Source organism: Mandrillus leucophaeus, unplaced genomic scaffold (assembly GCF_000951045.1).
Source record: "Mandrillus leucophaeus isolate KB7577 unplaced genomic scaffold, Mleu.le_1.0 Scaffold559, whole genome shotgun sequence".
NCBI lineage: Eukaryota > Metazoa > Chordata > Mammalia > Primates > Cercopithecidae > Mandrillus > Mandrillus leucophaeus.
This window is the reverse complement of record NW_012106019.1, coordinates 1,187,581-1,205,112: the sequence shown is the minus strand read 5'-3', so window position 1 is coordinate 1,205,112 and position 17,532 is coordinate 1,187,581. Positions and strand designations below refer to the sequence as shown.

Here is a 17,532-nt window from a genome sequence, read left to right as displayed (position 1 = left end):
GGGGTTTCACTGTGTTAGCCAGGATGGTCTCGATCTCCTGACCTTGTGATCCACCCGCCTCGGCCTCCCAAAGTGCTGGGATTACAGGCATGAACCACCGCGCCCGGCCGGGAATTTTCTTAAAGTCACTCCTTTATGCAAAATCCTACATTTTCCTCTTCCCATTGTATATCAATTTCCATAAATTTTAAAAAACATGATATTTCACTTCAGTTCTCTGTAAAATATTTTGAAGTATCCCTATATTACCAATCCCTTGATGATGGACTTAAAGTTTCCTATGAATTTTCACTATTATAAATCATATTATAATAGATATCTCTCTCTTTGTCCGTATTTCTGGTTATTTCCTCAGAAGTAGAATTACCAAGGAAAGACGGTTTGAAGGATGTTTAGACAGGATAACATACTGACTGAGAGCTTTGGCTTTGGAGTCTGACAGCCTTGAAGCTAATCATCAGTTCTCCAGATACCTGAAAAACATTAGGCAGGTTACTTCATCACCCTCACAGCTCAGTTTTACCATTTGTAAAGTGAAGACAGTATTTACTTCACGGAGTGTTAGGAGAATTCAATGAAACAATGCGTGTTAAAACTGTATATTCATTGTATTTTGTAACTCAACCACTAGATGGAAGTGGAGCTTTATGATTATAAAGTAGTGGCTCTCCTGCAATTCCCAGCCTCAGTAGCACCTGGGGAATTTATGCGACCTGCAATGTCTCCAGCTGCATCTCTGAGCTACTTAATCAGTATTTCTGAGGTGGGGCTCAGCAATCTACTTTCATGAGTCCTCCAGGTAATTCTCATATACATTAAAGTTTGAAAATCACTTATCCTGCCGGGCACAGTGGCTCACACCTGTAATCCCAGCACTTTGGGAGGCCGAGGTGGGGGCAGATCACTTGAGGTCGGGAGTTTGAGATCAGCCTGACCAACATGGAGAAACCCCGTCTTCTACTAAAAATACAAAAAATTAGCCAGGCGTTGTGGCGCATGCCTGTAATCCCAGCTACTTGGGAGGCTGAGGCAGGAGAATCACTTGAACCCAGGAGGCAGCGGTTGCGGCGAGCCAAGATCGTGCCATTGCACTTCAGCCTGGGCAACAAGAGCAAAACTCCGTCTGAAAAAAACAAAACAAAACAAAAAACAGAAAATCACTGATCCAATATATATTCACATATATTTACATTCTTTTCTTATTTGTTGCTTAGGCAGGGAGCAGAGTCAAAGAAAATTAACACATAATAACTGTAATTTATGGATTCTTGCTAATTGGTACCACAGTGGTAATAAGTGATATACACAGCATGCATCCTTATTTTTACAAAAATCTATGTAGTTATTTTTGCTCCCATTTTTCAAATGAGGAAGCAATCTTTGAGTTAACTTGCCCAATGTTACTTAGAGTATGTATTTCAATATAGACCATGGATTTATTCACTAGACTATACTGCTACCCCAAAGCCAAGACCTGGAAATCCCATTAAAGGACTTTACTCTTATTGCTAATTAATATAATTTTAATCTGGCTGGTGCTGAGTGTGCTTACCTGAGCAAATGGCTAACTTGTCAAGAACTATGCAGAAGAAAAACATTTCTTACCAATTGTACCTATTTATGCCTGTCTTTTTTAAATGTCATCCATTTAATTCAAATTAAAAAGTGGGGGCAAAAAGTACAAAAATTATAATAGACTTATGGCAGGTCAATGAATTGGTCACATTAACCTCAAAATATCTCATGAGATTTAAGAAAATGTTACAGTGAACATGATTCTCTAAGAACCTCAACTGATATTTGTTAAGACTATCGCAGAGTGATTCAGACTTTTCATTGCCATTTACTAGATAAATGAACCACTCAAATGGCTAATTATCCACTTAGTTGGTTTTCTCATTTATAATATGAAATACCCAAAAAGTTATTGTAAGGATAAAATGAGATGACATAGATAAATCATTTGGTACTTGAAGAATGCTGTCATTATTATCATCACTAAATCAGATAGGTCATAGTTAGTATTGTGTTAATTTGGACCCTGCGGAATTGCAAGATGAGATTAGTGGGTGCAAGAGATTTATTAGGAAAACATCTGTGAGGGAAAATGGGAAGGGAGCTGAAGAAGGCTGAGTCATCGGATCCTGATGCAGGTCTTACCCATGTGGAGCAAAGAGGATAGGAAGGATGACTGGACAGATAATGTCTGGAGGTGCAGTGCTAAGAAATTTTCAGCTAAGATAATGAGCCCCCAAGTCAGTGCCCCATCAGAAGAGTCCTGTGTCTCCCAGGAACTGACCTGTCTTAGTGTCCCTTGCACAAACACAGTGGATCTCAGAACTATAAGTCAATTACATTCCTTGCAGAGAACTGAGAGGCTCCTTTCATGGCCACCACATCTTACACTGATTCCTTAGTGTGTCCCTCTAAATGTTCCACTAATACCAGCAAATGTTTGAATACAACTTTTAAAAAAGGCTTTAATGTATCCTCAATAACTCTCATTTAAGAGTCACCAGCTACTCTGGATTTATATTGAATCAGTTAATATTTATAAAGCACTTACATTGGTACCTAGCACACAGTAAGTACTAAATTGTTACTAATATGGTAGTATCAGAGTTTAACTGAACTTCTGAAAGAAGGAAGACTTGTGGGACTACAAATTGCAGTCTTCTTCCAGCTAGCATTTAATGAGGTAATAATGCTGGAATAGGGGTCTGTCCTATAAGGATCTGCAATGTGGATCTACAATACTTTTTCTACTGGGTACACTGAGAAACTAAGGCAAAGATGAAGAGAAAGTAAGGGGTCTCTTCAGAAGCAATCTCCCATGAATTATCATAGCTCTTTGGAAGCTATTTCTTTGCCTTCAGCAGGCTCTGTCAAATAATAATTCTTTATGTGTATGTCTTATCTCTTCACCTAAGCTATACTCATGTTCATTCATTCAACAAATATCTATTGAGTACCTCCATGTGCCAGACACTGTTCTAGATGATGAGGACACATCAATGGGCAAAAGCGTATGCCTTTGTGGAGATTACACTCTAGTGAGGGGAGACAGACCATAAACATGACACATAACTAAATTACATAGTCTGCTAGAGGGAGATAAGTACACGGGGGGAAGTAGACTAAGATAAAGAAATCGGGTTTGAAATATTTAAAAAGTAGTCAGGGTGGGTGTCACAGAGAAGATGACACCTAAGCGTGGTTCTGGGGAGTGAGCAGTGATAGTGACTTTCTCGAGGGCGCTTACCATAACTTCACCACCACAGACCAATCCTGTGCATTTGGTTAATATTTAATTAATGTTTACTGACTAAATGAAATTCAAAGACTTGGCTAAAACCACACTCAAGATTAAAGATCAGTCAAGAATGGATGTATCTTTAATACACCAAAACTGGGGTTTCTACCAAAACTGGGGTTTCACCAGAGTGTCCCATGCATATCCCTAAAGAAACACTGAATAATCGGTGGAAGTCACTAAAAATGACTATTACCATTTTTTTAAAAGAAGGAAACAGAACAATTCCTTTTCAAGAAACCAACTCTTACTAATAATTCTCCCACTGTTTAAAATCCGAGTTAGCATTTACTTTCCATAGTACCCTTAAATATATATGTCAATTGGCCTTGGCTTTCTGCCATAAAGAAGTTTTATGTACCATGATAAACATGGTATTTATCAAGAGGGATTTTTGCCCTTTTATTTAATTATGGGTATAAAATGGCAAAGCCACCTCAAATATGTACATGTATGAGTTCTGTAATTAATGCATCGTTACATCATACTTACAAACCGTTCATCAATAATAGCAAGTTAACTTACATAAAGTTAACATGAGCAAAATTTGTCCAACAAATTATTTCACACAGGTATATGCTTATGAATCTATTTAATTGCTCAGACTGTGCTAGAGAATACGTAGCAAGAAATACATATATTTCACAAGGTTCAGTTACAAAATGGATGGTTTCAAACGGGAATTTCTTACACTAACCTGATTATGAAAAAAAGAAGTCTGTATCATCTGCTTCCAAGTCTATTATGTCCAAATATATTTTTAATTATGCATTTATTTAGCTAGTTTTATAAATATTAGAGATTTCATCTTAAATTATTTTTGTAAATAGTTCTAGAACATGTTTTCCGATTATTATTTTCCTAATGAAGACATATATTTGACCTATGTTTATACATATGTATTCTCTACACAGTAAAACTTGTTTTAAAGAGAATAGTAAAGAAAATGCAGAAGCTCTGACTCTCCAAGACAAAGGCAAAAAAAAAAAAAGAAGGGGGGGGAAATGTGAGGAACATTTTATTACACCTCCTGATTTTTACTCCTTGAGTTTTATTTTCTCCCCTTGTTTATTTGTTTAATGCTAGAAACTGTATTCCTAAGGAAGCATACCTCTTTCAGGTGAGCATGATAATTGGCAGACTTTGATACTTAGAGTGTGAATATATAATTAAGAAGTGATTACCTAATAAAGATAACAATGTGACTATTTTAATTATTTTGGTGGCAAGGAGTTGGTTTTACATCATCCAAAAAAAAAAAAACCCTGGTTTCAAATTCATTGGTAATCAATATGCTAACTTTCTGAATCAAAATGGAGAGCCTCTCAAGAAAAAGAGCTATGCAGTCAGCAAAGACTTAAATTAGTCAGGATAGCAGGAATCTGGGGTTAAGGCTGTTTGCACCATTTTGGTCTCACCACGATATGTGAGTGGGACCACAGCTGTGTAGCACTTGTTTCTGTCATAAGTGTAGCAGGTCTCTGTAGCACTGTCTTCATCACAGAGATTGCTCTGGGTAGCAGTAACTATCTGATTATCCAGCTCCACTTCTGTAGGATCACATTTTTTACAGCTGAAAAGCAAACACATGCATTAGACAATCCCCTCAAATGCTGTCTCAAAATGCGACTACACATTTCAATCCAAAATCAATTAGTTCTTGCAGCTCTGACGTGACAGCAAAGGACGACTCCTTTCAGACATAAGAAGCTCTACAATACAGAAGAGCTTATGGGATTTTCCAATCTTTAATGTATATTAGTTGAAAATAAGCAATATGATTAATGATGTGATAATACGATTATTTTATCTATACCATACAGCAATTTCTACTGTGTTAGGCTTATTCCCAACTGTATACCTGTTTAAACAAGTTATTTATAGCGACAAGAAAGGGAGAATTTTTTTTAAAAAATTGATGTTGGAGTCTGTCATTTCCAAAGAAACACCTGCCTGTTTATAAGATCAAATCTACTTATTGAACTATTAAGAGAAATTGGCCTTTCTATGAATGCCAATAATTTTTTCTTTAGAAAAAATGTATAGATAAATTTTATCTGTGACAAAGTTTTATGAATTTATGATACCTAATAATTAACATAGGAATTAATGTATTCAAAAGTTCAGATTATATTTGTAAATGTTTATACTCCAACATATTTTGAAAAACATTCTTACAAGGAAAAAATTAAAAGCTATTAACTTCCACATCTATGTTACTATGGAAAAAATATATCTTACAGGTCAGACAAATGGTACACAAATTTGGTTCTCAATGGTGAGGTGGGATCAGAGATATTCTCCCTGTTGTTCAGAGGAACACTAAAAGAAAATAAACAAAACAAAGTTAAAACAATGAAATACAGATATTGTTGTTTTTGGTAATAGGTATACTGCCACTATTTCATCAGAACAGTACTTATCATTGTATTTAGCACTCTATAAGCACTCTAGAGTAATACCATTACTCAGATTTTTATAGTAACTTGCTATGTTTTAAATATGTCTCATTCAAAATAAACCTCACAGCAACTCCGCTGTCAACTATCTTTGCTGACTTGGCAAATTTTTGCTTTTCCTTTAAAACTCAACTCAGGTTTTACCTCTGTAATAATTATATTGATGTTATCCTCACCCTTCAACAAACTTCTTCCTCTGCAGTCTCATTAATGCTCATATATATTTATTATATTGAATACCATATCATAGTTGCTTGTCTACAGAGTGGTTGCTTCCTTGGGCTATGTAAGTTCCTTGAAGTAAAAACATTTATATATTCCCAGTGCCTAGCTAGGTATGTGGCATATGGAATATGTTCAATATTTGTGAAATGGACAGACAGATATTATTATCCAGATTTTAGAGGAGAGGAAGTCATAAATAGGAGAGGTTAGTGGTCCACCCAAGTTCACACAAAAATTAAGTAGCAAAGCTGAAACTTTTTCATTGTGATGTCCTATGAAAAATTAGATAATGATTGTCAACGAGTTCAGGTGATTTCATTAACTTTAAAATTTTTTTCATCTAAGTCATCATTCCTTCTCATACGCCCCTCCCTACCAAAAGGAACAACGAAAAACTTGTGTTTCCTAACTCAGTATTTAGCAATACCATCCAAGCCAGAAACCCGGTTATCATACCTGAATCCTCCCCTGTCACATATCTACTCAATCTCACAGTCCGGTTGATTCTAATTATTTTCATGTGTGAAATCCATCCACTTGCCTCTCTTCTCATTATTACTGCCTTAATTCAGGACACCACTATCCTCTCCTAGATTATAACAATGTCTTCCTTTTGTCTTGACCCCTTCAAAGCACTGGTCACATTATGGCCAAACGTCCTTTCTAAAATGCAAGCTTAATTTCCTTCTCTGCTTAAAACCTCTAGCGTCTCTCCACAGATAACAGGGTATCCTCAAAATAGCATAGAAGGCACATCCTAATATGCCCCTAACTCTCCAGCTTCATCTCTCACAATGTCACTCTCCACAATGCATGCCAGCTGTAAACAATCACTTGCAATTCCACAAACGTGCCATGCTTTTCTCATCTCCCATCTTAACAATAACAGTTCTAACATATAATACTGGTTACAGTGTGCCTGGTACTATGCTAAGCATATTATGTGATGATCTCATATAATCCTCACAGCAATCCTGTTTCTTTTTCCCGGAATGACCTGCCCCACCTATTAATTCTCTCACTCCCCACACACATTTAGCCAGCAAACTCCTATTGGGCTGACAGCCATCATCCATCCCACCACTTATTCCAAACACCCTTTCCTGCCTCCCACTGCCACCCTTCTCCTCTCCCTGAGGATTGGACTGGGTACCCCTCCTCAGTGCTCCTATAACAACCCATGCCCGTTCCTATCATAGCACTTACAATACAGAATTGTAATTGCCTTTTTAATTGTTTAAGGTTTCCTGTTAGACTATAAATTCTCTTAAGAAATGGACTGTATTTTAAATAAACTGTTTTATCCCCACCGCCAACCCTTAATATTTGGCAGTTACTAAATAAACATTTGTTGAATGAATTAATTAATCTATTCTTAACAAGACTGTAAAGACTCTAGTAATATCAGAAAAAGCTTTAAATAATGAGAAAGACAAGGTAATAAACATTTTTGAGAGGCTACTATAAGCCAAATGCTGTTCTTTTATGAATTATTGTATTTAATCCTCACAATCCTATAAAGTGTATGTGTATATATTCACACATACATACATAATTATCCCTTTTTCTAAAGTTTAAGAAAAAGACTTAGTTAAGTAACTTGCCCAAAGTCACATCATTTTAGTAAGTAATGGAGTTGGGAATAATACCATAATGGCAGGCTCGGCATGATGGCTCATGCCTGTAATCCCAGCTCTTCGGGAGGCTGAGGCGGGTAGATTGCTTGAAGTCAGGAGTTCAAGCCCAGCCTGGCCAACATGGTGAAATCCTGTCTCTACTAAAAATACAAAAATTAGCCGGGAGATGTGGCACGCACATGTAGTCCCAGCTACTCGGGAGGCTGAGGCAGGAGAATTGTTTGAACCCGGGAGGCAGATGTTGCAGTGAGCCAAGATCATGCTACTATACTCCAGCCTGGGCAACACAGTGAGACTCTGTCTCAAAAAAAAAAAAATAGCCAGGCATGGTGGCTCATGTCTGTGCTTTGGGAGGCCAAGGTGGGCAGATCACCTGAGGTCAAGAGTTTGAGACTAGCCTGGCCAATATGGTGAAACTTTGTCTCTACTAAAAGTACAAAAAAAAATTAGCTGGGCATGGTGGCACGTGCCTTTAGTCCCAGCTACTCAGGGAGGCTGAGGCAGGCGAATTGCTTGAACCCAGGAGGCAGAGGTTGCAGTGAGCCAAGATCGCAGCACTGCATTCCAGCCTGGGTGACAGGGGGAGACTCCATCTCAAAATAACAATAATAATAATAATAATAATAATAATACCATAATGGCACAGCAATGGTAATATACTTTCAGAAATCAGAACAGGGAAGATCAACACATCAGGCAAAGTGTCATGAAGTATCTAAATTATCTGATTTCAGTAAACAATATAATATAAAAAGAGTCATTTCATAAAATAAAAAGATGAATTAGAAGATCATGGAGAGCCATTTTAAAAATCTCCTGGAGGTTTAAACATAAGATAGACACTCTTCAACATGGCTTAAGTGCCAATGTCATGTATGCCATTCTTTCCAATTACCCACTACTCCAGCTGTTCTATCCCTAACACGAAGCTATGTGGGCAGGATCTCAGTGGTCAAAGAAAACCTGCTAGAGGAAGTGATGGCTGAACTAAGACATGCACATTGAGAAGGAGTTAACTAGGCTAAGAGGGGTGGGACGGAGTTCTTCAAACAGAGGAACTAACAAGTATAAAAGCACTGTGAATGTGGGGAAATAGAGACATTACAGCGGTCCTGAATTTATTTATTTATTTATTTTTATTTTTTATTTTTTGAGGAAGTCTTGCTCTTGTCCCCCAGGCTGGAGTGTAGCAATGATGCGATCTCGGCTCACCGCAAACTCCGCCTCCCGGGTTCAAGCAATTCTCCTGCCTCAGCCTTCCGAGTAGCTGGGACTACAGGCACCTGCCACTACGTCCGGCTAATTTTTGTATTTTCAGTAGAGACGGGGTTTCACCATGTTGGCCAGACTGGTCTCAAACTCCTGACCTCAGGTGATCTGCCCGCCTTGGCCTCCCAAAGTGCTGCGATTACAGGCGTGAGCCATCACGCCCAGCCCCAGTAGTGCTGAATTTTTAAACATAAAGTAAAAGAAAAGTGGCAATGGATGATCTTGAGAGTTATGCTAAGCTTTGTAGGTCAGGCTGAGGCATTTGTAATACATCCTAAGATCAATGTTGGGGAAACCATCACAAGGCTTTTAAGCAGAATAGTGACAATAATTGGTACATAGATTAGGTGAATAAATAATAGTAAATATTTTTTAATATGTCCCAGAAATACATAAGCTCTAAAAGGAATATTCTCTATTTATTTTTACAATAATCCTATGAGTTAAGTGTGATTTTTTTCCTCATTTAAAGATGAAAAAGTTGAAGTTCAAAGTAGATAAGTAACTTGCATACAAGAACACACAGCTATTAAGTGTCCCAGACAGAACTTAAAACAAAATTCTTAAACACATTATACTTTTCCCATTGATTGAAAGGAATGGAATGCCTTGTTCTCTTTCTATAGGAGATTTGATTGGGGAAAAACTATTAAGGTAGGAGTGGTTTACAAGGAAAACTTATAACTGATTGGATCCAATAGAAATCTAATTTCTCAAATAGTATCAGCATTCTTGCTATTGAAAAAGAGCTATATAGCATATAACTCTGGACTGTGTGTGAAATGAAATGAATATCTGAAATCCAATCTAAAAGTGAGATCAAATCAAATTAGTTAATGTGATCAGTCTGCCTTATCTCGATGCAGACATCTGATTACAGTGTAAAAGACTCAGTTATCTATATATGGTACAAAATAAGACTTTAGTGTTATCTGCAGTTTCAGTTTGAACTGATCAAGGGCAACTGAAAGTTCTGATTCAAATTGAAATAACTTGGCCAGCCGTGGTGGCTCAGGCCTGTAATCCTAGCACTCTGGGAGGCCAAGGCAGGAGGATCGCTTGAGCTCAGAAGTTCGAGAACAGCCTGGGCAACATAGTGAGACCCTGTCTCTAGAGAAAAATAAAAAATTATCCAGGTGTGGTGGTGCATGCCTGTAGTTCCATCTACTGAGGAGGATCACTTAAGCCTGGGAGTTCGAGGCTGCAGTAAGCAGTGATCTTGCCACTGCACTCTAGCCTGGGTGACAGAGTGAGACCGTGTCTCAAAAACAAGCAAACAAAAATAAATAAATAGAAATAACTTCATATAAACAGTGCATGCTGATGACTAGATAACAGCCTTTGTTTATAATTTGATGTAGCCCACTGATTTTAGATTGCCTATAATCTTTCATTCTTACCTCTAATTTCAATAAAATTGCCTCAAGCTCATTCACAAGATTCAATTCTTTACTGATGTAAAGTGCTACACAGCAAAAAGAGGAGTAAAGATGTAGGTATTACATTCAAACAATGCTTAGTGTCAGAAAGCATCTCTGCTTAGAACAGGAAAAAAAGGAATATGGAATGCCACATACATAATTCGGATGTTTCTCTCCACAATGTCCTCATTAGGATCTTCGGAAGAACGGATGATCCTGGAAGTAATCCGGGCACACTTACATTTGTTGTCAACAAGAACAATCCTTTCACCTTCTTGAGCTTGAAAGGTAAACGTATTACAAAGAAAGGAAAACAAATGTCAATTTATATATTTTGTATTGAGTTATTTTATCTTTTTTGCCTGCAGAAAAATAGTTTTATGGTTGGTTTGTCTCAGCTTTATCCATTTGTTCTCTAAGCAGAATCTTATATCACAGTGAAGGAAATCCAAAAGTACTCTAAAAGGAATTTTCACTTTTTTCTTGAACCAAGGTATGGGAATCTGGGATGAAATAATTCTGATTTTCACATCCTTCCTGAACTCTCATTTGTACTTAAAATTTTTTTGTATAAATTGTATTATAGTTAAGAACAGGCATGTTTTCCTCCAAGATAACCTTATTTTGTATGACTTTTAAATACTCTCTACCACAATTATCTGCCTTTTCATAACAGATTATCATAGTACATAATTCAATAAAAAATAATAAAGACTAAATTTCTTATAAGAATTATTTTAAGCAGGGTGCCATGGCTCATGCCTGTAATCCCAGGACTTTGGGAGGCCGAGGTGGGCAGATCACAAGGTCAGGAGTTCAAGACCAGCCTGGCCAACATAGTGAAACCCGATCTCTACTAAAAATACAAAAATTAGCCGGGCATAGTGGTGAATGCCTGTAGTCCCAGCTACTCGAGAGACTGAGGCAGGAGAATCACTTGAACCAGGAAGGTGGAGGTGGCAGTGAGCCAAGATCGTGCCACTGCACTCCAGCTTAGGCAACAGAGTGAGACTTCATCTCAAAAAAAAGGAAAAAAAAAAGAATTATTTTAAAAGATAGAGTATGTATGACATAAAGTGCTATAAATTTGCAAAAGCAATTTAGAAATATTATGAGGTACAATCTCAATTGAATATGCCTATATACATAAAAAAATGAATAAATGAATAAATATACATATGACCATTAAAGCCTTAACTTTGAATGTCAAAATTTATTGTCTAATCTGAATATTAGACAAAAAGTTCTGATAAGTTGTTTGTTTGTTTGAGATAGTGTCTCACTCTGTCACCCAGGCTGGAGTGCAGTGGCACAATCTCAGCTCACTGCAACCTCTGCCTCCTGGGTTCAAGCGATTTTCCTGCCTCAGCCTGCCAAGTAATTGGGACTACAGGTGTGCACCATCATGCCTGGCTAGATCGTTGTGGTTTTTTTAGCACAGATGGAGTTTCACCATGTTGGCCAGGCTGGTCTTAAACTCCTGACCTCAAGTGATCCACCTGCCTCGAGCCTCCCAAAGTGCTGGGATTACAGAGCCACCGCACCCAACCTTGATAAGTATTGCAAGGAATAAACAAAGGAAATTTTGTATCATCTGGATTTGGACTACCAGATTTTATTTTAATTTTCTATTTTTGAGACAGAGTTTCACTCTTGTTGCCCAGGCTGCAGTGCAATGACGCAATCTCAGCTCACTGCAACCTCTGCCTCCCGGGTTCAAGCGATTCTCCTGCCTCAACCTCCCAAGTAGCTGGGATTACAGGCATGTGCCACCATGCCCATCTAATTTTTGTATTTTTAGTAGAGACCGAGTTTCACCATGTTGGTCAGGCTGGTCTCGAACTCCTGACCTCAGGTGATCCACCCGCCTTGGCCTCCCAAAGTGCTGGGATTATGGGCGTGAGCCAGAGTGCCCAGCAAATTACCAGATTCTAAAAATTCAATAATAGCTTTACATAAGTAATGCTATTAAATAAGAGTGCTAATTAATAATAACTGATGCTGGCCGGGTGCAGTGGCTCACGCCTGTAATCCCAGCACTTTGGGAGGCCAAGGTGGGTGGATAATGAGTTCAGGAGTTCCAGACCAGTCTGTCAATATGGCGAAACTCTGTCTCTACTGATAACACAAAAATTAGCCAGGCGTGGTGGTGCACACCTGTAGTCCCAGCTACCAGGGAGGCTGAGGCAGAAGAATCGCTTGAACCTCAGAGGTGGAGGTTGCAGTAAGCTGAGATTGTACCACTGCACTCCAGCTTGGGCGACAGAGCAAGACTCCATCTCAAAAAATAATAATAATAATAACGATGATGTTAAACATGCTTTATTCGTATAATTTTAGCTAAGTGACCTTTAACAATTCCTCTCATTAAGCCTCAACTAAAAAAAAACACAGATTTAGCACACGAATTCAAGTTATAAAGTTTAAATGATCAGAATAGTTATAATTTTAACTGGAAGTCTGTTCCTGAGACGATTCCCAGAGCAGAGAGGACCTAGTGCAGTATTTCAGTCTTAATGATAAGAGCCACTACAAAAACATTTTAAGACCATTGTTATTGTACTTGTAATTGTTTGAAGCACTTTATAATGCATTATTATACCATTATTCATAAGTTCCTAACGAATCTTCTGGCACAGTCTGTGTAATATTGGAAAGAAACATTATGGAGTCAATTCAAGGTAATGAAATAACTCATTATCATCTGAAAAAGGTAAAATGACCTAAATGATGTCCTCTTTTCTACTTGTGTATCCATGACTCTTAAATGTTTTTTCTCAGTGAAACATAAATAAGCATATAATGCCTGACCAAAAATACAGATTGTTGAGGAGTGACTTAACTATTAAGTCTTAAATAGAAAATGTCTATATTCTATTATGGCATATAATTATTTCCTTACCAGAAACCTGGGAAGTTAATATATAAAAATATTAGGCAGCCTAATATCTATCAGAAATACATAGCTGTCAGAAAATTTACAAATACTTTCAATTCACCAAGACTTAGAGTCTAATATTTGATCTCACCAATAGGCAGTATTTTTCCTAACAAACCTGATATTAGGGACTGTGCTTTACTTTATTCCAAGAGCATCTGACACATAGTAGCTGTTCAATGAATATTTGTTAAATGTAATTCAGTTCAAACAAGTAAGAAAATAGATTTAACAACATATGCTAGATATGACCATAATGAGTTTACTAAAAAGTGATTGCCTTACACAAGGCAGAATAGGATAGTAGGAGTGTGGGCTATAGGGTCAGATTGCTGGGTTCTACTTACTCTCTTGTTTGCTGTATGACTTTGGTAAGTTGTTTCACCTCTGTAAGACTCAACTGGCTCAACTGTATGTCAGAAGTAATAATAGTATTTATCTTCACATGGTTACTGAGAGAATTAAATGGAATATTATATGTAAAGGAATTAGCATGACACCTAGAATATCATATTCAGTAAGTGATAGCTATTTTATATACAGATGGTCCCCAGCTTACCATGGTTCTACTTACACTTTTCCTACTTTATGATGCTGTGAAAGTGATATGCATTCAGTATGATCCTCAGCCACAATGGGGCTACCTCCCTATAAAGTCATTGTAAGTTGAAAGTTGAAAATATCATACTTTTGATATTTTCAACTTTCAACTTTGTAGGGCTTATAGGGAAATAGCCCCATTATATATATCATATATTTTTAGATATGTACATATACTTATGTTGTACATCCTTTAGTAATATTTTATATTTTAAATCATTAGAAAGTTATTCTTGATGCTAAATTAGTATAATATATATATATATAAAATGCCTATTCCTAATCACATTTCTGTCATTATTTGTCTTGAAATAAGAACCACAGACTCAGTGATAGGAACAATCCAGACAAATTTTAATGTGCCCTTCTAAATGAAAATTATTTAATACTGTACCTCTAAATTCAGAATGTATTCCATTTTCTGAAGTTGTTTGAAAGATCAATAAACAAAATAAAAGTTCAGTCATCAATTTATAGGCAACCTGTATAACATTAAACATTGCTAAAGGGTCATAATAAATCTGTGGGCTCAGATCCAGGAAAGCTGTTAAAACCAATACCAGCCTCTTTGGGGAAATAAAATCCCAATGCATTCCATGTTGTACTTACAGTAATTATTATTTCACTTCTCCAGAATATTAATTTAAGAGACTCAAGGGAAGGATTACAGATTTTTAAGATTCAATGTGGACATTCATATAAGCAGGACTATCTGTAGTTAGCTAATTTCTTATTCTCTAGTTTGTAGTAGGCAAATAACTAATAGAAGAGAAAAAATAATTAAAAGATTCTTATCTGTGTAAAGACAACTGCCATAGAAAGATGAAGGCATGTTAGGAAAAAGTAGCTGGCCTGCTGGCCAACCAAAGCACAGGCATAAATGTTTAAAACTGAAAAAAAGATCTGTCCTATATTTTTCCTTTGATTTTCTAAATATCACATACCTTTTACATGAACAGCCTTAACAAAAATGGCCAGGACTCCCCAGAAAAGCAAATGGTTCTTCATCTTGACTTCACTTCTTCTGAAAAACTGGAGCAAAAAAAGTCAGGGTTAAGGTGTGTGATCTATAAGGAGTGTGCAAATGATGGTGCTTCTGCTTTCTTAAAATAACACTCCAGGCAGCTAACAAACTAAAAACAATCACAACTGTGGTTGAAGTCTGAAGTTTAAATGCCGAACTGGAAAAACGTATGACTCACATTTAAGTATTTTCTTGCAAAGCATCCCAAAAAAAAAAAACCCCATAATTTGATGCAATCATTTTTATTTTGCATTTACACTACATAAATGTTTAAACCAGAAGACTAATAATAATTTCAAAGAAGGATTCCATTAAGAATGTTGAAATAGGGACTTTCCATTTTATTACCTAGATATATTCATATTAGTCTTCAAATCAGATATCTGACATTTGCCATGCCTAGAATAATAAATGAAGTGAAGTGAAGGAGGAGAGATGAAGGGAGAGAAATGAAAGTCCTTTAAGGTCCCAAGTGTACCTTATGCTAATTTTTTATACTAGTCCTTAATTAACCAAGCTATCAGATTTAAATATATATTTTGTATATAACTTACAAAATATATACATTGTATATACCTTACAAAATATATACATTGTATATACCTACAAAATATATGCATTGTATATTTCTTACAAAATATACGCATTGTATATTCCTTACAAAATATATACGTTGTATATACCTTACAAAATATATATTTTGATTACTTTCAGTTATTTTATAAGCTGAAACATGGAACTGGAATTAGAAACTGGTAGATACTCAGCTGCGCACAGTGCCTCACACCTGTAATCCCTGCACTCTGGGAGGCCCAGGCAGGTGGATCACTTGAGGTCAGGAATTGGAGACCAGCCTGGCCAACATGGTGAAACCCTGTCTCTACTAAAAATACAAAAATGAGCTGCACACGGTGGCGAGCGCCTGTAATCCCACCTATGCAGGAGGCTAGGGCAGGAGAATCACTTGAATCTGGGAGGCAGAGGCTGCAGTAAGCCGAGATGGCATCACTGCACTCTAGCCTGGGTGACAGAGGGAGACTCTATCTTGAAAAACAAGCTGGTAGATACTAGATAAATAAGTTGCATATTTTAATTTGATAACATTAAGACAGACCTTGTGTCCAGTTACACCTTTCAGAATTGTAAACCCATAAGATGATTTGTATTTGAGATGCCTCAACAGAAAACTGAATCACTGCAGTATTTTGTGTAAAAATTTTTTCACTTAATTAGTGTCATTTTTTTCTAACCGAGCTTTTGGGGAGCACCCCCTGCACTCCCACTCCAACATGCTAGAATTTCCTCTCTCTTAGGCAAGGTTGGTTCCAAGAATATGCTGGTTATACAACAGCATCAAATCTGTGTTACTTTTGGTTCTCAGCTCTAATTTTTGAAGAGACTCCTAGAATTTTAAGAGGTAATTAGGAGTACTTCAGAATCATAAGTAAGCCAGGCTGACTTCAAAGCTAGAAGTACGAAATGACAGGATGAAAGAGACATTAAAGGCTAGCACATGATTGCACTTCTTCAAAGAGTATGTATTGAAAGTCTGTAAGAACAAAGTGCCAGGCACTATCACACGCAATATTACTATACTGTCAAAGTTTATCCTTATGTTAATTTCTACTATCAGTGGGACTTAGGAACTACTTGAGTTTAGGGAAAATATACTGGCATCACACGAAGAGTTTATTAAAAAAAGAAACAGACCTGAAAGCACATTATTTTAGTTTGTGGTCAGGATGTCAAAACAACTATCAACCACCCTAAAAGATCCTCACCCCCAACTGAAGTTTCTAAATAAATGACTTATTCAATTACTCAAAAAAAAAGGGTAATTAATAGTGAGCTAGATACCTTTTTAATTCTTGAAAAATAAACTCAAGCTAGACTGCCTTCCCAAAGCAAGTTGGACAAATCCTTGGGAACAAATTAAAGCTTCTCTAAAAGTTTCTTTTTTTTATAACAGTAAAGATTGTTTAACTCATAATTACTAACCTAAGAAAAGCTCTGTATTTGATATTTTCATTCTTCCATTCTTGCTTTTTTTTTTTTTTTTTTTTGAGACAGAGTTTCGCTCTTGTTGCCTAGGCTGGAGTGCAATGGTGCGATCTCAGCTCACTGCAACCTCTGCCTCCTGGGTTCAAGCAATTCTCCTGTCTCAGCCTCCCAAGTTGCTGGGATTATAGGCATGTGTCACCATGCCCGACTAATTTTGTATCTTTAGTAGAGACGGGGTTTCTCCATGTTGTTCACGCTGGTTTCAGACTCCCAACCTCAGGTAATTTGCCTGCCTCGGCCTCCCAGAGTATTGGGATTACAGGCATGAGCCACTGCACCCAGCCAATCTTGCATTTTTATATTTTGATTACGTAACCTATAAATCTAAAATAAATTGTGTTAATAAAAATAAGGTGTGACACATTTGTTATTAGAAGAGAATTACCTATGCTGGCAACACAGGATCCGGACTAGTGTTTTGCCTTGTGTGCTCTAGGGATCATCTGACTAGAACCACTTGTAGTACTGGTTAAAATATGGATTTCCTGGTAACACTCAGAATTTCTGGAGATGTGGCCTTGGAATATATATTTTCAAAAAGCATCCCAGTTGATTCTGATGTGCATTGAAGTTTGCAAACTAATG

At 37.0% G+C, this 17,532-nt stretch overlaps 1 protein-coding gene across 4 annotated transcripts; it reads right to left on the bottom strand.

Annotated features, from left to right (window-relative positions):
- Window positions 1-3,888: 3,888 nt before the first annotated feature.
- Window positions 3,889-15,356, bottom strand: IGJ (immunoglobulin J polypeptide, linker protein for immunoglobulin alpha and mu polypeptides). 4 transcript variants are annotated; one of them, XM_011998155.1, is made up of 6 exons: window positions 15,235-15,270; window positions 14,807-14,894; window positions 14,257-14,283; window positions 10,481-10,604; window positions 5,555-5,635; window positions 3,889-4,886 (listed from the first exon to the last, which is right to left on the bottom strand). In XM_011998155.1, exons 2-6 carry the CDS (start codon window positions 14,868-14,870, stop codon window positions 4,676-4,678), a joined length of 507 nt encoding a protein of 168 aa, XP_011853545.1. In that variant the 5' UTR covers window positions 14,871-14,894; window positions 15,235-15,270; the 3' UTR covers window positions 3,889-4,675. The 4 variants fall into 4 exon arrangements, with proteins under 4 accessions (XP_011853545.1, XP_011853547.1, XP_011853544.1 ...); XM_011998157.1 differs by lacking the exon at window positions 14,257-14,283 and having other exon boundaries at window positions 15,235-15,356; XM_011998154.1 differs by lacking the exons at window positions 14,257-14,283; window positions 15,235-15,270 and adding an exon at window positions 12,482-12,529 and having other exon boundaries at window positions 14,807-14,919.
- Between the last annotated feature and the right edge of the window lie 2,176 nt (window positions 15,357-17,532).

What these genes read in the sequence shown, in the direction of transcription:
- IGJ (XM_011998154.1), bottom strand. Translation starts at nt 14,870, where the DNA reads ATGAAGAACCATTTGCTTTTCTGGGGAGTCCTGGCCATTTTTGTTAAG. An exon ending in CCTGGTAGCTGGGACTACAG is followed by an intron (nt 10,605 to 12,481) that starts GTGTGCACCACC and finishes TTACCTTTCAAG; the next exon opens with CTCAAGAAGGTGAAAGGATT. An exon ending in GAGAGAAACATCCGAATTAT is followed by an intron (nt 5,636 to 10,480) that starts GTATGTGGCATT and finishes ATTTTCTTTTAG; the next exon opens with TGTTCCTCTGAACAACAGGG.